The 22894-nt window shown below is 41.8% G+C and overlaps 2 protein-coding genes across 2 annotated transcripts; one reads left to right on the top strand and one right to left on the bottom strand.

Annotated features, from left to right (window-relative positions):
* Positions 1 to 60: 60 nt before the first annotated feature.
* Positions 61 to 15223, top strand: LOC118263804 (HORMA domain-containing protein 1-like). The gene is made up of 9 exons (XM_035575983.2): positions 61 to 297; positions 568 to 828; positions 1162 to 1438; positions 1908 to 2080; positions 2276 to 2330; positions 2478 to 2580; positions 3097 to 3253; positions 14309 to 14469; positions 14644 to 15223. Exons 1-9 carry the CDS (start codon positions 268 to 270, stop codon positions 15059 to 15061), a joined length of 1635 nt encoding a protein of 544 aa, XP_035431876.2. The 5' UTR covers positions 61 to 267; the 3' UTR covers positions 15062 to 15223.
* Positions 15049 to 22632, bottom strand: LOC118263517 (arylsulfatase B). Its single transcript, XM_050705268.1, has 11 exons — positions 22465 to 22632; positions 19844 to 20003; positions 19359 to 19518; positions 19047 to 19141; positions 18613 to 18680; positions 18172 to 18325; positions 17432 to 17738; positions 17045 to 17187; positions 16792 to 16942; positions 16432 to 16551; positions 15049 to 15885 (listed from the first exon to the last, which is right to left on the bottom strand). The coding sequence occupies exons 1-11, from the start codon at positions 22549 to 22551 to the stop codon at positions 15735 to 15737; spliced, it is 1596 nt and encodes a 531-aa protein (XP_050561225.1). The 5' UTR covers positions 22552 to 22632; the 3' UTR covers positions 15049 to 15734.
* Between the last annotated feature and the right edge of the window lie 262 nt (positions 22633 to 22894).

Here is a 22894-nt window from a genome sequence, read left to right on the forward strand (position 1 = left end):
TTTGTACTTTTACCTTTTACTTAAAAAAAATATACAGCGAGCGAGCGACATGATGAATAAAACTTTTTGAAGCACTCAAAGTGGCACTTATCATATTTTATCTGTGGCCTTGGAAGAAGGTTCGTTCCATTTTCGCATGCGCAGTGTTATGTTTTAGGCGGGAAGTCAAAAAGTAGAAAATATCTGTGAGTTGTTAAAATACTTTATTTAAGCTTTACGCAAACGCTACCGTTTTCTGTTAAACATTTTTAAATTTAACTAGTGATAATGTCTGCAACAGCTTCTTATACGTCACAGGTAATGGATGTTATATCTCCAACGTATTGAGAAGGTCCTCAAAGCATAGCTGTAACCATGTCATCTTTAAATTCTGGGAAACCTAGTACCATACGTATGTAAGGCTACTTAAATACTAACTTACCTTTATCATCCTACGTAACTACGTACGTTTTTTTACTAACTCTTACTAAGCAGGTACCTCTACGTAATAAAAGTTTTCACGCACGTAAACGTGAAAATATCAATAGAAGTGTTATTAAATCTTAATAAGTATTATCTTACACACAGGCGGTGGCAGAATGGGTAAAATTATTTCCGCGGCAGGCGACAGAAACGTACACAAGTTCGGTAACATTTATGAAACAATTGACTGTAGTTGCTGTAAGTACTATAACGTATTTGAAGAATGTGTTCCCTGAAGAAAGCTATAAGGTTGAGAGTTTCGGGGGCATCAAGTTACGAGTGTTGAAGAAGAAATGTAGGCATGAACTAGCCCAGTTTGTGAGTACCGCACTCACTCAAGCTTTTGAAGCGTTTGATAAGAAATATGTAAGTTCTTTTAGTTAATTTGTATTCTATTTGGTTTTAATAGGCTTGTTTCCTACTAGTCAAATTCAATACTTTTTTCGAAAAGTCAAAAACGATATTTACTATGAACTTTGTATGAAATACTTTATTATGACGTCATAAGTTTTTGAAATAGCAGACTTATTTCTAGTAATTTATCTAAAAAAAATCGAAAATTAAGTAGTTCATCAAATTTATGAATGAGAGTGTGATTATTTTCGAATATTTTATTGTATTGAAAAGTTGTAATAATTTATTTTTGATCCAGTCATCATCCCTATTATGATATTGTACTTATTAAAGTTTCATTTTCAGTTACATCAACTAGTCCTATGCTTTTACGACGGCGAATGTAAAGCGGAAAATTTAGTAGAATACCACATATTTGAATATCTATACAATTCAGATGGGGTGACCATGAATGTGCACTCCAAAACTCGGGACAGTGCCAAAACTTCTACACGATATTCCTTCGACAATGTTAGAGAGAGGACTGTCCACTTGATTAGGGCATGTGTGGTCATCATGCAAGCTTGTCAGAATGAAATGCCTGAGTCCTATGATGTTAGTCTGCGATTGTATTATAATGAAGGTAAGGTATTACAGGCTGGTGATGATAAAATTGTTTTAAATATAAGTTCAATGCAGTATATGCACTTTATAGTTCAGATAATTTAATAAGTATCATTATAACTCACTGCTACTCGCTGGACGAGTCAGTTCGATTCCCGAGTCGGGCAAAGGACTGTTGGGCTTTTTTCGGTTCTTCGAAAATTTCTCAGTAACTGTAGTAGCACGGAGTCTGGAATTGTGCCCAGTAGGTATATGGCAATAGGCTCACCTCCTTTTACATGGGACTTAACACAAATCGTGAAAAGTGGGTGTACATTGTACAGTGGCATCACGCGCCGTAATGTGCACCTCTGCCTACTCCTTCGGGGATAAAAAGGCGTGACGATACGATATTATAACTCATCAGCATAACTTTTAACACCAACAGTCTCAGTATCCTTCCCAAATTAAATTAAATAAATAAATAGAAAATAATAATTCTACCACAGATGCACCAGAAGGCTATCAAGCCCCCGGTTTCCTTACCACTGGTGAGGAACAGGATCATTTGGAGCAGACGTTACCAGAGACTGTGAAGCTCGGATATGTGGAGACGCCGTTCCATAGGCTGACGGCCCGCACTTATATCAGGGAGAATATGGGATCCAGTCATGATGCTATCGTAAGATTGTTTATTGTTAAGTTTGTTGTGGAGAAAAATATACCTAATTCCATAGATAGGGGTGGTGACTAAAGTACCTACTTAACTTTGCCGTCAGAATTTGGTACCTTTTTTAATGTACGTACTTACTTACCTCTGTCGTCAGTATTACCTTTCTACCAATAGCTCTTTATAAAGTGGTTTTAATATTTTCAGCCCTCGCAAAATCCACCGAAGATGACACAAATTGATCAGGATGACTTTGAGAGCAGTAAGTATTGAGTATTTTGACATCCCCTAAATCAGTCGGTTGGAAGCGACCTGCATCTAATGGCAGTATTATTTCATACTTAGCTCTTTGTACAAGTATTTTGTAGTATTTTGAATTCAATGTAGGTATGTTTTTTTCTTTCTTTAGGTTCAGCTATGAGGAGTGTGACGGACTCGAGTGAGGTGCGAGTCCTGTGTCCGTGTAACAAATACGATCTTGATGAGACGAACCACGCTATCCTTACTTGCCAGTGAGTGACTAGTATAAGATATCTTCTATTTTAACCTTTTTTTGCAATGTTCAGGACTATACATTAAACATGCACTAAAACTTAAACTATATGTAAATTTCACAATAGTGAAAGGTAAATAGTGGTAGTATGTTTACATACATACACATACGAAAAAATTGTTTATGGATCACACTAAGAAAGATAATGTTCCTTGTGGGGATTACCCGTTTTTTTTAAAGTAGGAAAATCATCCAAATACTTCTCTCGCCTTGGGCGAGTCGAGAGGAGTGTCAGACTCTTATTGACTAAAAACCAGCCCGTTGCTACTCCTGCTTTTCTAGCCGGCGCCCGGTACACCCGCTAGGTGTCCGCAGCTCCAGATCAGGCATCAGCTCTACTGGGACCCATGTGTAGTGGTCTGATGTCTCTTTAAATCTTTTAATAATCCCTGCGCATGTGCAGTGACATTTATTCAAAACTACATAGTATATTGTGAGTAGACAATAGTGTCTAACTAAAGTTCTTGTTCCAAAGGTACTGCAACACTCAACAGCACGCAGCGTGCTTTGGCCTGACGCGTGAGAATGCGTCTAAAGTACAACGACATTGTTGTACTGAATGCTCCGACATGGATCCTAGCAGACAACCCACTGACCAGCGGCTGGCAACCCTTACTATCAAGAAGAGAGAAGTAAGTACCGTTTCTTCTAAACAGTTTCTACACTCAGGCTCACGTCTTTAGAGAAAATGTTTAAGGAGAATCAACACAAATTGAATAGAAGTACAAATGGAAGAGGACTACAGATGTAGAAGTTAAATAGGTGGTGACTGGCAGTTGCGGTTTGATTGCCAGATTGAGTAGAATACTATGGGCTTTTCCACTTTTATGCTGGACTTATGGATATATATACGATATAACATGTTATTTGGAGAATGATAGTGAATTTGCACCTTGTAGAATATGAACTCCTAGCGAGACTTGAAACTAGTCGAATTATCGCGACAAACAGTTGGTTACGTGATAAAGTTCTAATTTTTATACTGTTTTAAGTTTAAAATGTATGTTTCTAATTAAGATTTTAGTATAAACAATTGTTGGTAGACCAAATAAATAAATAAAAAATAGGTTTGGGTTAAGTTTGGGTTAAGTTTGGGTTAGGTTTGGGTTAAGTTTGGATTAGGTTTGGCATAGGTTAGGTTTGGTTTAGGTTAGGTTTGGTTTAGGTTAGGTTTGGGTTAGGTTTGGGTTAGGTTTGGGTTAGGTTTGGGTTAGGTTAGGTTAGGTTAGGTTAGGTTAGGTTAGGTTAGGTTTGGGTTAGGTTAGGTTTGGGTTAGGTTAGGTTTGGGTTAGGTTAGGTTTGGGTTAGGTTAGGTTTGGTTTAGGTTAGGTTTGGGTTAGGTTAAGTTTGGGTTAGGTTAGGTTTGCATTGGGTTAGGTTTGGGTTAGGTATAGGTTTGGGTTAGGTTTGGGTTAGGTTTGGGTAAGGTTTGGGTTACGTTAGGTTTAGGTTAGGTTTGGATTAGACTAAACCTAACCTAACCTAACCTAACTCAACCTAACCTAACCCAAACCTAACCTAACCCAAACCTAATCCAAACCTAACCCAAACCTAACCCAAACCTAACCTAACCCAAACCTAACCTAAACCAAACCTAACCTAAACCAAACCTAACCCAAACCTAACCCAAACCTAACACAAACCTAACCCAAACCTAACCCAAACCTAACCCAAACCTAACCCAAACCTAACCCAAACCTAACCCAAACCTAACCCAAACCTAACCCAAACCTAACCTTACCTAACCTAACCTAACCCAAACCTAACCCAAACCTAACCCAAACCTAACCTAACCCAAACCTAACCTAACCCAAACCTAACCTAACCTAACCCAAACCTAACCCAAACCTAACACCGAAACGTCAACCACCTCAACCACTGGTAACCTACAAACCACTGCCACTACACATACAACAACACAACAATCTGCAGCATCAGCGGCAGCAGCAGCAGTGGTGGAGCCTAGCCCGCAGCAAAACCCTAACTCCATGTCAATCGCACACCTCTTGGCATGTGGGGGAGATGGCGTCCCAGGAATCAGACTGCGGGGCGTCGCCCTCTTTATGAACAGAGAGGGAGAAAGGCTGGGCATAAGCTACTGCATCGGTACAAGCCGTCCAAGGGCCCGAATAACAATATCACCGGGCCTTGCCGCCCTGATCAACGGAAGCACCACCAAATCAACCATCAAAGGCAGCAAATATGCAGCGCTGCCACAAGTGGAAGTGGCTACTCACCGATGCCGCTTAATGCGACACAAAGGTAAGACGATCGCATTATTCGAGTGGGGGGTGGAGACTCCATTTGCACAGGCGAGCTCATTGCTTCGACAGATCGGTGAGGCAGGAGGAGACCCAGCATTCACAGCCCGCACCATAAGCGTGGACGCGATGGCAGTTGGGGGAAGAGGGGCGAGGTCGCGGACAGGTTTGGCTGTTTAAAAGCCTCTGAACACCACGAGGTAATAGTTTATGACGATAGAGGGGAAACTCTAAGTTTCCTCAAAGCCCCCAGGAGACTAACAGCATGCGCAGCAAGCCCTTTAACCCCAGCCACTCAAAGCGGATCCGAGCGGGCCCAACAGAAGGCAGCCGCCGATAAAGCTGAGCAGAATAAAACCAGATGCCCTGAAGATCGGGTGCAGTCGAGGAGTCGCCTGAAAGCTTTCGGCACCTTCCTTAACACTCTGCTTCCTACCGCAACCCGCAACTCAAACAAGCAAGAAACAGCCGTAGAGAGGTTCTTCTCCAGAATCGCTAAACCACCCACACAGCCAAAGCCCACACCAACCAGAGCTGATAAAGGGCAAGTCAGCCCGCCGATACTCGCCCTAAATTCGGGAGTCACGGATCACGTGAAGAGCGCCTTCCTCGAGTATGTAGCTGTCGTGAGAGCGACCAGAGAAGTCAATCTTGCGACATGCAAAAAGATCATGCAGACTTTCAGAAGAGAGACAGAAGGACTCTTAAGGGTGCTGCTCGAGGAGGCGGGGGCTGCGGTGTACGACAACTCCAGATCCATAGTTATCAAAGGGGAAATGGAGGGGTCGTACATGGCGGCCTTTAGCGAGAGTTGTGGATTCGTGTACCTGGACACGGCCGAAACGGACCGCTTGGGTAAAATTAAATTTAGTGCACCCGAAGATGACCCAATGGTGGTTACCGCCAAATGTACCAAAGTCATGTTGGAAGATAGGATCCTCGCAACCTAACGGCACAGACCATTTTAGAAAATCAGGACATCCAAGCATCATCAGGAAGTTGGGTGGTACCCAACATCAGGTGGGTCAACGGAGTGCCAGGCTGTGGCAAAACAACTTGGGTGGTAAAGAACTTCGATGGGGAGAGGGACGTTGTAGCCACAACGACAACCGAAGCTGCCAAAGATCTGAGAGAAAAGCTTGCGCGCCGCTTAGGTGACAAAATCAATACTAAGGTGCGCACTATGGCCTCAATATTGGCGAACGGGTTCAAGAACCAAGAAAAATGTTACCGGTTAACTGTGGACGAGGCTCTCATGAACCACTTCGGGTCTATAGTGATGGCGGCCAAGTTGTCCGGAGCAAGCGAACTTGTCCTCATTGGAGACATTAACCAGCTTCCGTTTTTGGACAGGGAGAACCTATTTCAGCTACGGTATACTCGTCCGGATCCAGTGGCTGGCATCACCCAGGAACTGCTCTGCACTCATCGCAACCCTATGGATGTAGCATACACCTTGAGCGACATATACAGCGGAATCTACGCCTCCAAATCATCGCTGTCGCAGGTCCACTCCCTGAGCGTGAGAGGCTACACGGGGGCGCAAATCCAGGCTACTGCCAAAAACACCCTGTTTTTGGTTCATACGCAGGAGGAGAAAACTTCTCTTGTGAACAAGGGATATGGGTCTGGAGAGGGATCGCGCCTCATGACTATACATGAGGCCCAGGGTTTGACCTGCGACAGTGTGATTATCATTAACACCAAGTCGAGGAGGCTCCAGGTTCACAATAGCGTATCACACGCTGTGGTGGCGGTGTCAAGACACACGAACAGCTGTGTGTATTATTCTGATGATGCCGAAGACGCCATAGGCCGTTTCGCAAAGAAAGCGATGGATGCGCCGACGAAAACGGTCGTCGATTACAACTTAAAAACGGCCATGCAACATCGGGACGCCAGCGTCATAGAACCTCTGCTGAAGCTGGCTGAGTCCCTGGCAAAAAGACAAACAACTTGACATCCTTTCTCCTCCTCTTTAGTATAAAATCAAATTGTAACTGCGCCGCAGAGTTTGTCGATCACACTCATTCGAGGATGTGAACGACACTCTCTGCCACGCAGACATTGTCCTGTAGAATTAAGAAGTGGTATTTTTAGTGGTATTATAAGCATGAAATAAAATTAAAAAAAAAAAAAAAAAAAAAAAAAAAAAAAAAAAAAAAAAAAAAATTGGACTCACGTAGATTAATAAGTTTAATTTTAAGAAAAAGAGCCGAACACAATAATTTTGTAACCAACGCAATTATAATTCTAATAAATGCATGAAAAAGGGCGCGGACGACATGTCTGCGGATTGTTTGTTTATTTAAAAAAAAAAAAAAAAAAAAAAACCCAAACCTAACCTAACCCAAACCTAACCCAAACCTAACCCAAACCTAACCCAAACCTAAGTTTGCATCGAGACGCCGAGCTGAGCGGACGTGTAACGCTCTTCTAATATTTGAAAGATTCTACGTATACGTGTGTTCAGTGATAGTTAGTGATACTTGTATTGTGGATTTGTGATAGTTTTGCTTAGTTATTATTTGTGATAATTAAATTGAGTGGTATCTGAAAATTTTTGGTTATTATTTGTAATTGAAAGTTTCTACGTATACGAGTGTTCAGTGATAGCTAGTGATATTTGTATTGTGGTTTTGTGATAATTTTGCTTAGTCACTATTTGTGATAACTAAATTGAGTGATATTTCATAATTTATTGGTTATTATTTGTGTTGTGACAATTCAATTTCAGTGATATTTGATAATCTGTTTGTTTATTGCGAGTGAGTGTGTGGAACCCGATACATTGGACAAAGACAAGGTAGGATAAATGTTTATAATCTCGATGCAAACATTTTAACAATTTTGACAAACTTAGGGTCCTGCAAGCTTCCTGACTTTGACCTGGTTTTATGTTTTATGTTTTCTTGACCGAGCAAATTAAGCTCTATTTTGTAAATAACTGCAGATTATACACCCGGACACCTGACAAGATCCTGAGAATTTTAAACGTTTTAATTTTATTTTTATTTTCTTAATTTATTGACCTTTTGTTTTTGACAATACAATCCCCCCTCTACAGGGATTGGATTTTTATCTTATTGCGACGACGAAGCCCCTGAGCCAGTATGTTTGTGAGTGTCAGGACCCCAACCGCCAAGACGGCGAGGTCCCAGAGTACAGATGGTTCCCCGTCTGGTCCGGGAAGGGTGGACCCCGCCCCGACAAACGTTAGGCGCAGTGTTGGGGAGTGGGAGGCGGGACGTAGTGACCCGCTTCCCACCTCTCAACCTAAAACGGGAAAAGACGGAGCTTCTGGAAAGCCGTCCCCACGCCGGGTGATTCTGCCCAGACCGGTTCGGACGGTGGTTTCGCCATCGGAAAGTAAAATAGTTGGTAAAAAACCGACTACCCCCCGAGACTCAAGCCCACACAATTCAACTGTGGAGTCTTGTGACCGTGTCAAAGACGCGAAGCTTTGGCTACAAAGAGCCAAAAGCTGCCTTTCTGACTCTAGAAATATAAGGACCGACCTGAAAAACGGCATTGGCCAGGCAGTAACCAAACTCTACGGACTGGTCTGCGATGCGGAAAAGGCACGAAAGCAGCAGACTGAAACTGCGCCCCAGCCCGCACCGCATCAAGCACCTGAACCGGCGTCGACCACTAACACCGCGGCTATCGACGCCTTGGCTGCAAAATGCCACGAATTGGCTCTCGGTCTGGAAGAACATAAATTACACCTTAATAGAAACACCGATGAAATGGCCAGACTGAAGGATACTCTCGAAGCTGACCGGGTCACGCGAGAGCGGGACAGCTACGCGGGTGTGGTGGCGCGCGACCGCGACGCAGGAAGTCGCCTGCTGGAACGCGCGACGCTGCATTCCGTGGTTGTCTCGTCCACGGAAGAGACAGAAACAGGCGAAGAAATAATGGAGAAAGTTAGAAAGGCGGTCGATGCAAAAGAAGGTTGGGTAAAAGTGGAGAGAGTAAGAAAAGCTAGGGACCGGAAGATCATTATGGGATGCAGTAGCAAGGAAGAGAGGTCAAAGCTGAGGGAGAAACTGCAGACTGTGGGCGCCAATCTCGTTGTCGAGGAAGTGTCCAACAAGGATCCGCTCATACTTATGAGAGATGTCCTTCAGGTTCATAGTGACGCAGAGATCCTCTTGGCCCTCCGAAACCAAAATCGGGAGATCTTCCGTGGCCTTAAGGACGAGGAAGCAAGGATGTCCGTGAAATATCGAAGAAAGGCTCGAAATCCACACACCGGACACATTGTACTTAGCGTCACACCGATTGTCTGGAGAAGGGCAATGGAAGCGGGAAGGCTCCGAGTCGACCTGCAAATAGTACGGGTCGAAGACCAATCCCCTTTGGTGCAGTGCACACGCTGCCTGAGCTACGGGCATAGCAAGAGGTTTTGCAAAGAACCAGCAGACCTCTGTAGCCATTGTGGTGGGCTGCACCACAGCGCGGAATGCCCGGATAAACGGCTTGGTGAGGGGCCTTCCTGCATCAATTGCATAAGAGCGAAAGCAAGCTCCTGCGCCCACAACGCCTTCAGCACTGATTGCCCTATCCGCCGGAAATGGGACGCGTTGGCTAGAGCTTCCACGGCCTATTGCTAAGGGCTCCTCGGAGAACACTCACCGGTATAAAATATTACAGGCTAATCTCCAGCGAAGCCAACTGGCAACCCACGAACTCCTCCTTGAAGCTGGCAAAGAAAACGCTGCCGTCGCATTATTGCAGGAACCCTACATCGGCGGGACTAAAAGGGTAAAATGTTACCAGGGCGTAAGGGTCTACCAGGCATCTCAAACCGAAGAAGGGACCGTCAAGGCCGCGATCATCGTTTTTGACCAGACACTGGACGTAGTGCAGTACCCGCAACTCACCACGCACAACATTGTGGTGGTGGGAATTCATACGAGAGCCTGGAGGATCACGCTGGTCTCATACTACTTCGAGCCCGACCTGCCTTTGGAGCCATACCTGGCGCATATAAAATGCGTAACACAATATGCCAGCTTCAGAAACGTCATCGTGGGTGGAGATGCCAATGCCAAGAGTACCTGGTGGGGTAGCCCCAATGAAGACAAGAGAGGTGAGCAGTGGAGTAGTACCTTGGACGAGTTGGATTTGCAGATCCTCAACCGGGGCGACTGCCCGACCTTCGATACCATCAGGGGAGGAGTCAGGTACAGCAGCCACGTGGACGTAACGGCCTGCTCCACTGACCTGCTGAACCTAGTCAACGGATGGCACGTGCGGGAGAACCTGACGAGTTCCGACCACAGCGGCGTGGTGTTTGAGATCAGTCTGAAAAAGTCGACTGGCACCGACATACAAAGAACCACCAGGATTTACAACAGTCGAAAAGCAAAATGGAACCAATTTCGTGAAAAGCTGACCCAAATTATGACAGAAATACAATTAAATGAAGATAATATCAAAAATTTAAACAGCATTAAGGAAATAGATCAGGAAATAAATAAATACACAAAAGCCATCACTTCAGTATGTTCGGAAACCATGCCAATAAAGAAGACTAAAAAGAGACTCACCATTCCGTGGTGGACTGAGGAGCTCGCCGAGATGAAGAAGCGCGTAGCCACCAGCAGACGCAGGATCAGGAACGCAGCGCCGGTGCGGAGAGCGTTGGTCGTCAGCCTGTACCTGGAACAAAAAGAAAATTATATGAAGGCGGTCAAAAATGCACAGACGGAGAGCTGGAAGGAGTTTTGCGGGAAGCAGAGCAGGGAGGGGGTCTGGGAGGGAATCTACCGGGTAATGAGGATGACAGAAAAACGAGAAGAAGATGTGCTCCTGCACAAAGAAGATCGAGTCCTGGATGCGGGGGGTTCGGTGGAACTACTGGCCGAAACATTTTACCCGGAGGATCGCGAGGACGACGACGACTCAGACCATTGCCGAACTCGACAACTGGCAAAATTAGTAAACGCGTGTGGTGATGGTGAGCAGCATGACCCACCGTTTACCTTAAGCGAGCTCCAGAGGTCGATATCGTCGTTCAACCCGAAGAAAGCACCGGGAGCCGACGGCTTCACCGCAGACATTTGCTCTCGAGCTATAAACTGCAACCCTGGCTACTTCTTGTCACTCATAAATCGATGCTTGGCCTACCACCACTTCCCGAAAACCTGGAAGGAGGCAACGGTGGTTGTGCTGAGAAAGCCAGGCAAAGACAAGTATACCGTACCCAAGTCTTACAGGCCGATTGGGCTCCTGCCTGTCTTGGGAAAAGTATATGAAAAGATGCTGGTTGCTCGTCTCAAGTTCCACCTATTGCCGAGGATTAGTACTCGCCAATACGGATTCATGCCCCAAAGAAGCACTGAGGACTCCCTCTTCACCTTAGTGAAGAATATCCGCGCCAAGCTGGAGAGTAAGAAAATTATTGTTCTTGTGTCGTTGGATATAGAGGGAGCCTTCGACAGCGCATGGTGGCCGGCGATCAAAGTCCGTTTGGCAGAGGAAAAGTGTCCGATCAACTTGAGGCGAGTAATAGATAGCTACCTGAGTGACAGGGAAGTAATAGTCAGGTATGCGGGGGCGGAGAATAGACGCAAAACCTCGAAAGGGTGCGTCCAAGGCTCAATTGGTGGTCCCATCCTATGGAACCTTCTACTGGACCCGCTCTTGAAGCAGCTGGAGGCTAGAGGCGATTACTGCCAAGCCTTCGCGGACGATGTGGTGATGCTATTCGACGGTGGCACAGCCTTGGAGATAGAACAACAGGCCAATGCCGCTCTCGAGCATGTGCGTGCGTGGGGTGTCAAAAATAAGCTGAAATTTGCGCCACACAAAACCAGTGCCATGGTGATTACACGCAAGCTAAAGTATGACACTCCTCGCCTGACCATGGGCGGGATTGGCATTGGCATGTCGAAGGAAGTGAAGATACTGGGACTGACGATAGACGCAGGCCTCACCTTCAACTCTCACGTTGCCGGCGCATGTAAAAAAGCAATTGCTATTTACAAGCACCTTGCCAGATCTGCACGTGTGAGTTGGGGACTGCATCCAGAGGTCGTGCGTTCGATCTACACCGCCGCCGTCGAACCTATAGTGCTGTACGCCGCGAGTGTATGGGCGCCAGCCGTGAACAAACTGGGGATAAGAAAACAGCTGAACGTGGTACAAAGAGGCTTCGCTCAGAAGCTCTGCAGAGCCCATCGCACAGTCTCCCTGCACTCGGCCCTCTTGCTGGCGGGGATACTCCCCCTCGATCTTCGAGTGCGTGAAGCTGCTTCACTGTACGAAGCAAAGAGGGGTTGCCCCATTCAGCATTAGGGGATCGGGACATAGAAACAATGACAAGTGCGATGGACTTCCCCCACCCCGCCGAACAGACAACTGTAGAGTTCAGTAGCCTGGTAGACGAGGAACAATATAATAACCACGCCTTTAATTACGACGTGAGAATCTTCACGGACGGCAGCAAGATCGAGGGCAAAGTCGGCGCGGCGCTATCTTTGTGGGATAGTGCCACCGAAATTAAGTCGAAAAAACTTGTACTGCCGTCCTACTGCACCGTCTACCAGGCAGAACTGTTGGCACTACAGAGAGCAGCCGGGGAGGCGCTCAACAGCGAAAAAACCACGTTCGGCATATTCAGTGACTCGATGGCGGCGCTGCAAACTGTCGCCAACCCCACCTCCCCCCATCCTCTGGCAGTGGAAACAAGAAATGCTCTCCGCCACTGCGCCTCCCAGAATAAGAGAGTTTCTTTGTTCTGGATAAAAGCCCACGCAGGTTTGGAGGGAAATGAAAGGGCCGATTACCTGGCGAAGAAAGCAGCGCTGCGATCGAAGAGGAGGCCGGATTATGACCGATGCCCCGTCTCATTCGTCAGAGGGAGAATCCGTATGGACACGATCAGCGAGTGGGACGCGAGGTATAAATCCGGTGACACCGCCTCAATCACCAAGATATTCTTCCCCAGTGCAGCCGCGGCGTATAGCACTGTAAGGAAAATTGAGACCAGCAGCATCACCACCCAGCTGTTCACCGGGCACGGTGGATTCTCCGAATACTTGTATCGTTTCAAGCTTCGGGGGAATCCATCGTGTGTCTGCGACTCCGCCGTGGAGGAGACTGTCCCGCACGTGATATTCGCATGTCCGGTGTACGCGCGTGCTAGACATGAGGTCGAGCAGCGCCTAGAAGGAGAAAAGTTTAGTCCACAAGACATTCACAAGCATATTAAGAAGGCCAAGACGAGAAATGTAGTACTTGATTTCTGTAAACATGTAATCAGTCAAGTAACAGCAAAAAACAAAACATAGCTAAACATGTAACTTATATATTATGGTAACGTATATTGTAAGTGTATTGTACTTTGTTAAGAAAGATACGTTATAAATAAAAACCTATGTAAACACTGACCTTGACCACGTCAGGGGTTTCGGAAACAGCAGGAGGGTTTTTAGCCGGTAAGAGTCCGGCAGTACTCACACCTCTCTACTCGTGGAAAGGTGTGAGTCTCCATGAGGATTTTCCCTCCTGCTGTATAAAAAAAAAAAAAAAAAAAAAAAAACCTAACCTAACCCAAACCTAACCTAACCCAAACCTATCCCAAACCTAACCCAAACCTAACCTAAACCTAACCCAAACCTAACCCAAACCTAACTCAAACCTAACCCAAACCTAACCCAAACCTAACCCAAACCTAACTCAAACCTAACCCAAATCTAACCCAAACCTAACCCTTTAACCGCTCAGTTAAATATCAATTATCATGCACCAAGCGCGGGGCTACTAGTCGAAATAATTATATCTACACTAAATAAGGAAGAGCGATCGTGTAACAGTGAGCATTTTTTCTGTCGCAGTAATACGGTATGAGTGGCAGGGATATGGAAATATCTGTCGCATATTAGTGACACAGTTGGCTATAGGGTTAATGTTATGTGAAAGAGACTTCAAAAAAACTCTGTTTAATTCAGTCTCTAAAATGAGAAAGTTATGGTATCCACTCGCACAGCTCGTTCCAAATTGTAGATTCTTATGGAGAAGAAATTAAAGTAGTTATACCAGTGATTGCACTGGTATAACTACTTTAATTTCTTACGAAAATAAACAATCATTTCTTAACGAAGATTTTATTGTTATATTGCTGCCAACACATAGCTCTACCTATGTGTTACGAAGAGGGCTCTCGCCCAATGTATCGCCCACACCTTCCTCCGACATACTTATAAAAACTGAATGAAATTCGTAAACTGTTTGATTCCCTTTCTTTCTCAAGCCTACTCGTTGGTCGAGTGATCGCTAATGCGTCTGCCGGACAAGGGGTCTTGGGTTCGATTCTCGGGTCGGACAAAGTACTGCTGGGCTTTTTTCGGTTTTTCGAAAATTTCTCAGTAGTAGCACGGAGTCACCAACTTTGTACTTTTCTTCTTTCCACAGTGCCTCTGCATATTCCGTCGTACAATAGAATGGTGTTGCCACGTATCTGCCATTGGAGCGCAGGACCTGGTCGACAAGTTCGCTCTGTCTCCCGTTAACGCGTCCAAACTTATGAAACTATTACATTCACATGGCATTATCAACCAGGGATCTGAGTCCGAGTGAGTATAAATTAAAGTTTTTCTTGGCTAATGATAATTTCAGCCTCTACTTTTTTTATCATAGGTACTTGCATTTTCCTCTGTGTCATTGATGACTTGATTCATAAAAAATTAAGCATATCTCTTTATGTTCTTCTTTACACACAGTGTCAATGTCTTCTTTATAATTTCCAGTCTCATCTCTCCATGTGAAATAATCCCGGACCAATTGAAATCGGTCATGAGCAAATTCTTCCAGCAAGAAGAACCGGATTTGGTAGATAGGTTGATTGCCGAAACTTTGTCTCAGAGTAGCCAACCCGACCCAATAGGAGAGGTCCTTAGTCCCATGGAGAAGGTGAACTTACAGAATGCTACCACGCTTGGTAAGATTATAGAGCCTGAACAAATACAGGTGGTTGAAGATGAGACTTTAAAAGAGTATAGGAATGCATTAATGTGTGATGTGGATAACGAAGAAGGGTTACCTTTAAGTGGTAGCCATAATCCTGTCAATGTTGAAGACTTGGGTAAAAGGACCGGGAAAAGGAAGTCGGATACGGCTAAGAAGACCGGAGTCCGAACTAAAAGGGCCAGAGCTTCTCACGATTAATTTATTTACAAAAAGAGTTCTCATTGTAGTTCATTGTTCAGAATTTATGCTTTTGTTATGGTTTGATTGTCTAAAATTATAATAATATTTATAAGTAAGTATTATATTTTAGTTTGGTAGAATGTCATTGTACTTTTGGATGTAATAAAATATTATATTGTACTTCATTCGTCACATTAAAATAATATTAACATTTGCATACATTCGATTAACACATTAGGTAGGTAGGCTAAACCAGCTAGCCTTTTATAAATAGTCATTATACATACAAACAACCTTCTTAACGTACATTATTGCTGTTACTAAACATACCTAATTCATATAAATTGTACTTAATGGCAATTACATTAAAGGTACATACTTTAAAATTGAATGTCTTGAGTTTTGATAGTGAATCCTATATAAAGTTAAGAGTTATAAGTATTATTCATTATCGTTTCAGTCAAGAACAGCTAGACTATTAAGTAATTGTCAATTTGAAACATTCCAAGTCAGCTCGGTCGCGGTTTGCTATGTCATTAGTTCTAAGAATAATCACGACCAAAGACGTCCGAATGTTTCCAATTGATAATAACATAATAGTCCAGCTATAGCTTATTAATTATTTGTATTACGTTACTCTATCAGTTCTATGTGTAAAAAATAGTAATATTACATCTAATTAAACAGGAGTTTATAAGCTAACGTTATCACCGAAGTTTGTAAACACACGTCCCCAATACTTTGGGTCGCCTCGGGTATCTAAATCTGCATTGTTAGGTGGCACTGCTGTCGCATTCACTCTCTCTAGCTCAGACAGTAGTTCTTGAAGAACATCTGGCTTCCTGTAAAAGTGAATAGGTTTATTAATATTTTTATCCAGATCGAAACAATACTTTGTGGGCCACGTAACGTTGTGTAACGGATGATGATTTATCACTCAGCCACTGTACAAATCGTAGAATAATTCATTTGTAGGTAAGTTATTTTCAAAGTGGAATTCTGTTCCCAAGTCTGTGACTGCTACTGAAGATTGCTTATGAGCTGGCGTGGTCCATCGCAGACCACATCATCGCTTACTACCAAGCGAGATAGAGCTCTTAAGTGTGGGAGACCCATGCTTCTGGCCGGAGTGATACCACGGCCTCAAAGAAAACCGACGTGAAATAACGCTTTCGTTGTGTGTGTGAGGTTACCGGTAGCCAATTGGGCCAGTCAGATTAGGGAGATTGAGGAGGTCCTCAATCTCCCCAATCCGCGAATCCCCAACAATCCTCAAATTCCTAACCCTCAAAAGGCCGGCAACGCACTTGTAACGCCTCTAGTGTAAAAGCCAAAACGCCGACAATGGGTCAGCTAATAAAAAAAGGAGACAAGTTCATTTGACTTACTCATTTGCCAAGTTTTTAAGCTCACAAGGATCTTCATGTATGTCAAACAGGCACGGCGCTTTAAGTGGCTTGCATTCGTTGATTGGTTTAGCGTTATTGCATTTTATTGTTGATGCATCCCTGAAACATAATGGTAGGTAATATTAATATTTAATAATGAAGAACTTAATCGTGGATGTATTAAAAAGAAGTTGTGGAACAAAATTTCGTCCAAAAGGATGGTATGAGAATTCAGGAATGACTTGACAGAAAATTGGTGTGAAATGAAAGAATTTTCATGTCTTTTTCCATATATGGCCAATCCTTAAGTACTTTGTAAAAGGGTAAGTAAAATAGAAGTTGCGCAGTAAATAAACTTACCTGATGCTTGTAATTCGTTCTTTATCAGGTAATGCAGTGATGTTGTTGATAGCTACGCCCGCGTAGCTTTTATAAAGCAAATCAAAGTTGTACATGCCGTCCCGACCAGCAGGGCCGTACCAATAGTCCCATGTGCCGTTGTAGTTTGTGCCTGAATATAAAACCGATGTTAGAGTAATTTATATTTTGCAATATTTGTTTGACACCTATAACAGACACTTTTAGAAAAATTCTCTTAGCATTGGAAGTTTACCTTTATGCAATTTCCAATTGTCCACTGTAATAGAAGCTGATCCGAAAATATCGTCTATATTATGTACTATTTTGGTCCTTTGAGACGGTTGATCATTGGATAGGGCCTCCCACAAGTCGAATCCGTCAAGATTTTTGAAAACACTGTAATAATATTTTTTATAATGATTAAGTTAACAATTATCTGTTTGACGAGGGAACTTGACTAGTTTCAAGCTCTACCAAGGGCTTTCATGAACATGACGTATTTAGGCGTTAGACGTGCATACATTTTAGAGGTAAATAGACTTTCTCCATTAATAATACGCGACTAAACCATATTTTTTGTTAATTTAGTATGTCTTACGATAGCTATTACAAAAATATATTAAATAGACCATTCAGTAACCTGGTTTCGCCTCCAGCGGCACTGTACAATGTGGGTAACCAATCAGCAATATGGAACGTTTGATTCGCGACTCGTGACGGTTGTTTTATAAGAGGACTCCACAATAGGGCCGCTCCACGGACGCCACCTTCCCATAGAGTATTTTTCACTCCTTTCAAAGGATAGTTAGAAGCAGCATTGTCGTTAAATCCTGCAGCTGGTCCGCCATTGTCACTGCTGAACAAAATTATCGTGTTCTCCAACAATCCTTTCTGCTTCAACGATAATACTACTTTGCCGACAGATTCATCTAGTTTGGTAAGCATAGCTGTGGAAAAGAAGATTTTGTACCTATAATAATCATATTTATTTAACAATTCATTCAAATGTACTTTCACAATAATGTTGATACTTGACCAAGGTGATAATAATAATATGACACGGTTTAAAATTAAACCAGGAAAAGTCATAGGAATAAATACCGAAAGTCCTCGGATGTCGATGTCGGACACCGCTGGGGCATTCATTGTACTTCGTTATCGAAGGTTTTTATGCAAACCAATGATATATTTTTAAGGTTGTTAGGTCAGTGAACCAAAATTTGTAATGATAATTTTGCAACATACCATATGCATTACGTAGTACTTAAGTACAAAATTAATTTAACTTTACTTAGGATTTCTTCAGGACGGGCGTTACACAGTGTTTTTCTGATATTTTCTCAAGAGGAAAAAAATAAAATGTTAGATTGGGTTAGGTACCTGCATATTTGCGCCTCTGTGAGTCTTTGATGTGTGAGAATTTGTCAATAACGGAGTCAGGCGCTCTCAGAAACTCCGAAGGGTTTCCGCTGTGCATCGCTGAGTGTGCTACCATCAAGAACAGAGGCTCACTTTTATTATGGGCTTCTACTAGCTGAAATAATAAATAGAATTTCATTGATTATCTCATCAAGTAAAGGTGGTTAGGTATTTGAACTGCCTGCTTGGTAGGCTGGTAAATGGCAATACAGTCGATTCTCGATAATTCAAACCTTCGATAAATTCGAACATCTTGGTAACTCTCTGACTTAACCATTCGAAATAAAATTCTTTAAAGGTACAAAGTTTACCTACTATTATTATCACTAATCCCACAATGACCCATTTAGAGGTAGGTAAGTAAGTATAAGTAATTTTTTAAAGAAAATAACATGATGTTACCTTGACTGCCTCGTTTGTGTAAATATCTGTCGCATATTTTCCGAAGAGATCGTATGCTACCTCATAACCTGTATAAAAATGGGCAAAATGTAAATAAATCTCAAAGCCATTACTTATACATTCATACACAAGCAGGCACTTTTTAAACGAGAACTACCAAAGTACATGACATCGAGACATACTTATTCGTGTATGTATGTAGTCATATTTCACACATCAAATAATTAGAACTTAGCCAAAGAATTATTCAAATTACGTCATATGCCGAGTAACCTCGTCTTGCGTCATCGGCGTGTGAAATTTTGACACCTTTTAAAGGTGCGATGATGGTAATTGATAACTTCTTAAGCCAAAGTAGGTACCTACTTAATGACACGAGTAGGTAGGTATCACTCATTTAAAAGAAAAGTTTAGGAAACAAGATTTTTAGTTACCTCTCCTGAAATCGAAGCCCCAAGTGCCTATTTCCATATTTGTGTGATCATATAAATCAATTTTTCCCGTCCAAAATCCTAGGTGCGTGTCAAATCTGGAAAAATAAAATTGTAATGATGAAAATATACATACTAATAGGTACATTTACTTCAATAAGCTCTGATAATCGAAAACGCGCTAAAATCTCCAATGAAAATCACAAGAAATTACGTGATAATGAACTCCCCTATCTCGTTCCATGGTTCCCAGTAAGAGATAAGTAGTACCTAAGTCGAAATAAGAAATGGAAAAGTAGTAGAAACTTAACTTACCCTCGACTCATAGGAAGATATTCCCTCTTGTAATGTCCTAAGTGCCATTTTCCTACTAAATGTGTTTTGTAACCTAAGTCCTTCAGGTACTGTGGAAGAATTTTCTCTGATAGAGGGAGACCTCTCGGCTCTTCACCTCGAATGACGGTGTGTTGCATTCCTAGAAATAGAATTGGCATATTTAATTGTATTCTAATTAAAAAATATTTATTATTGTTACAAACGATTGGTATCTACAGATGGTAACGTAAAATGGTGTGATTAGAATTCGAGAGGGGAAAAAGGATCAAGATGCAGAATGAGTTGAATATGTAGGGCCTACAACCTTTTCTTCCTGTTTTACCATACATCAATAACCTAGATAGATAATTCTTTGACAGCTTTTTAAATTGATTACAAAAATATGATCTGATGCGATAATCTTTCCAAAGTGACGAACCATTAGGTATCTTGAATCAGTGAGAAAAATGTAAGGTGGTACTTACCCGTGTGTATAGGATATTTTCCAGTCATAAGCGCAGCTCTCGACGGCGTGCATATTGGAGTCACGTAGTAGTTCTGCAGTATGAGGCCAGAATATGCCAGCGCATCGATGTTTGGTGTCGGGATTTGATTCGAGCCATGGAAACCGACGTCGTTCCATCCCTATAAGAATTGCATTCATAAATTAGTTACTTACCATACATAAGTAATTGAAACAGATATGAAATAGTACGACCTCGATATATTAATGTATTTTATATTATAACCATGTATGTGGTGGCCATAAGCCTAACTAACGTACTAACTTACTTAAGTAACCATATTTAAAAAAAAAAAACAGGTAAGTAACCTGTTATGACATTTTCCTGTTTACCAAGACCAGGTGGCGGCTATCTTTAAAAATATAATATGTAAGTATATTTTGTACATAGCCTCTCCTACAACTCAAATAAGGTTGGTAGGGAATAACATTTGTTGAACGTAAATAAACATATTTATCAGTTAGGTATCAGTAGACTCTTTGGCCATGCAGCCATGCGGCAATGTCATAATGTCTTCACCAATGTAGCGTGTAGTAGGTTGTTATAAAAAGCTAACAAACATTTAAGCTTTTTTTGAGGGGGAATATCATCCAATGACTTCTCTCGCCTTGAGTGAGGCAAGAGGGAGTGTCAGACTGACTAAAAACCACCCCGTTCGTTTACGTTGTCCACAACTCCGGATAACAAGCATTTAACACGTTCACTGTCACGATTATTTTTTTGAAGTTTATAGCGATGCCGCCCTGAGAATATACTGAGAATTTAGGGTTTTAACACGCCTGGCGTGTTCGAGGCGTAGTTATAGAAATTCTCAAGAACACGCTTGGCGTGTCGGTGGCATTGAACGTGTTAAGCTAGGTAGCTTACATAGTCATTAGTGTTCATTTTATTAAAATTAATTGTCTATGGAAGATTTCTGTTAAACCTAGATGTCGACCGGTTTGTATTTAAATATTATCAACTACCTGTTATATCAGATACATTGTGGTTGCCCATCTGCATAATTATGGTCTATTTATAAGATCATTGACCGATTTGTAACTGTTAAGAGGGTGAACAGAACTATTTAATCATCGATAATAATGTTTACAAACACGAATCTGATGTGATATACGATGTTTTTAATCTTTATTTAAGGGATTTGATCACTTGGCGTTATTTACAATGAATAACTTATCTAAATATATTGGGTATCTTATGAACTACTAGATAAGCTTATACTTAAAATTACATGGAATCCATGGGAATCTACACTTCGGAATTGCTTCACTTTTTTTAAGGGGGAAAATCATCCAACGCACTTCCACAGAGGACTGACCGACAGACATTTTTAATATTAATATATTTGCTTTGACGTTCTTTTGTTTTTAATTTAAAGACTATTTATTTTTGTTTTCAATTTTCCTCTCTCAACATCATTTTCTTGGGAAGTCACTACAATTACCTATACGATATGCGCGTCTTAAGATAAAACACTCGTTAATGCACATTTGATAGGTATACGAAAGAAAATTAAGTAGGTATTTTATATTCCACAAGCGAGTTGGAAGTGGTAGCACGTGTTAAGTTGCCAAAAAATCGAATACATACTGTAATTGAATACCTATCTAAAATTTCAACAGTAGCAAAGAACTAAGTGATAATGCCTAATAATACCTAACGAAGATATCAGAATAAATTTAAAAGTTTTATCACTTTAGGTAAAATAAAACCGTCTTCAATAACCCTGACTACTTGTTCTTATAGCAAAAACTAGCTGTGCCCCCGACTTAGTACGCGTAGTAAACGTTTGCCCGAGTAAATCTTGATCCCGCGAGAATTATTGGATAAAAAGTTAAAACCTATTTTGTGTATCACAACCTTCTCTTTTACAAAAGTTGTATTAATATCTATGTTACCTAGGTGAAAATAGAAAGAGAAAATAAAAATACCTTCCTAAATAAACCTATTTATGACGTAATTTCTTCTGCGGGTAATCTAACATCCGACAAATTTGCATTTGCCTCTAGTACAGTTGTCTGTAAGTTTGTTTTTAAAATACATTCTTTAAATGGTTTTTCGGGACAAAAAGTACCCCGTGTTATGCCCAGGATATTAAAGTAAAATAAGGTATACCAAGATTCATCCGAAATCAGATAGACCCAGACAGAAAAACGTTTTTTAATCACTTTTTGGCTTTAGTGTTTTTCTAGTAACACCTCCTACTATTTATTTGTTTAATAACTTCAATGTACAGAATTAACACTTCTACAGTTTTATTATATGTATAGATCCATCGTAATCGGCTCAGTAGTTTTTGCGTGATGTGCGAACATACAGACAGACAACATTTTTATTTAATCACATTTTTTAGATTTCATGTCTGTTTACTGTCTAGTAACACACCCTACTAATTCCTTTTTATATTAAATTGTATATGTACAGGATTAACACTTCCACAGTTTTATTACAATTATATTACGTATAGATTTAATTAAAGTTTGTTTACCGGCTTATGAGTAAAAGCATAACAGACATAATTATATGTGTAATGCTTTGATTATGTTTCGCACAATAAAATTATAAATATTAACAACATTTACCAAGTCATCAGCAAGGAAGATCACAATATTCGGCCTGACTTGAGCCGACGCGACGCACAGCACTGACCACAAAGTTAATAACAACATGACGCGCTGCCCTCCCGATTACGAATGCCGGTAGCTCGACACAATGAGTACTCGGAGCGGTTGGAACCAAACTAGGCTATCTACGCACGCTTTGCGACTGGTCACTGGACTACATCCTAGAATTTAGTACGTTTAGGTCACCAAGATAGGTACCTAATGGTTGTAAAATGTTTAAATATTATAATGTAATTTAGATTTTGGTCATTGTTGGCTTTTGTATTGGTTATTACGTGATATGGCTGGGAAAATTGGACACTGGTTCTCAGTATTGTAATTTAAGACACTTTAATTATCTTAAAGCTTCGTGCATTAATATTACACTTGTGATAAACAAATAGTTGTT

Source organism: Spodoptera frugiperda, chromosome 27 (genome assembly GCF_023101765.2).
Source record: "Spodoptera frugiperda isolate SF20-4 chromosome 27, AGI-APGP_CSIRO_Sfru_2.0, whole genome shotgun sequence".
Classification (NCBI taxonomy): domain Eukaryota; kingdom Metazoa; phylum Arthropoda; class Insecta; order Lepidoptera; family Noctuidae; genus Spodoptera; species Spodoptera frugiperda.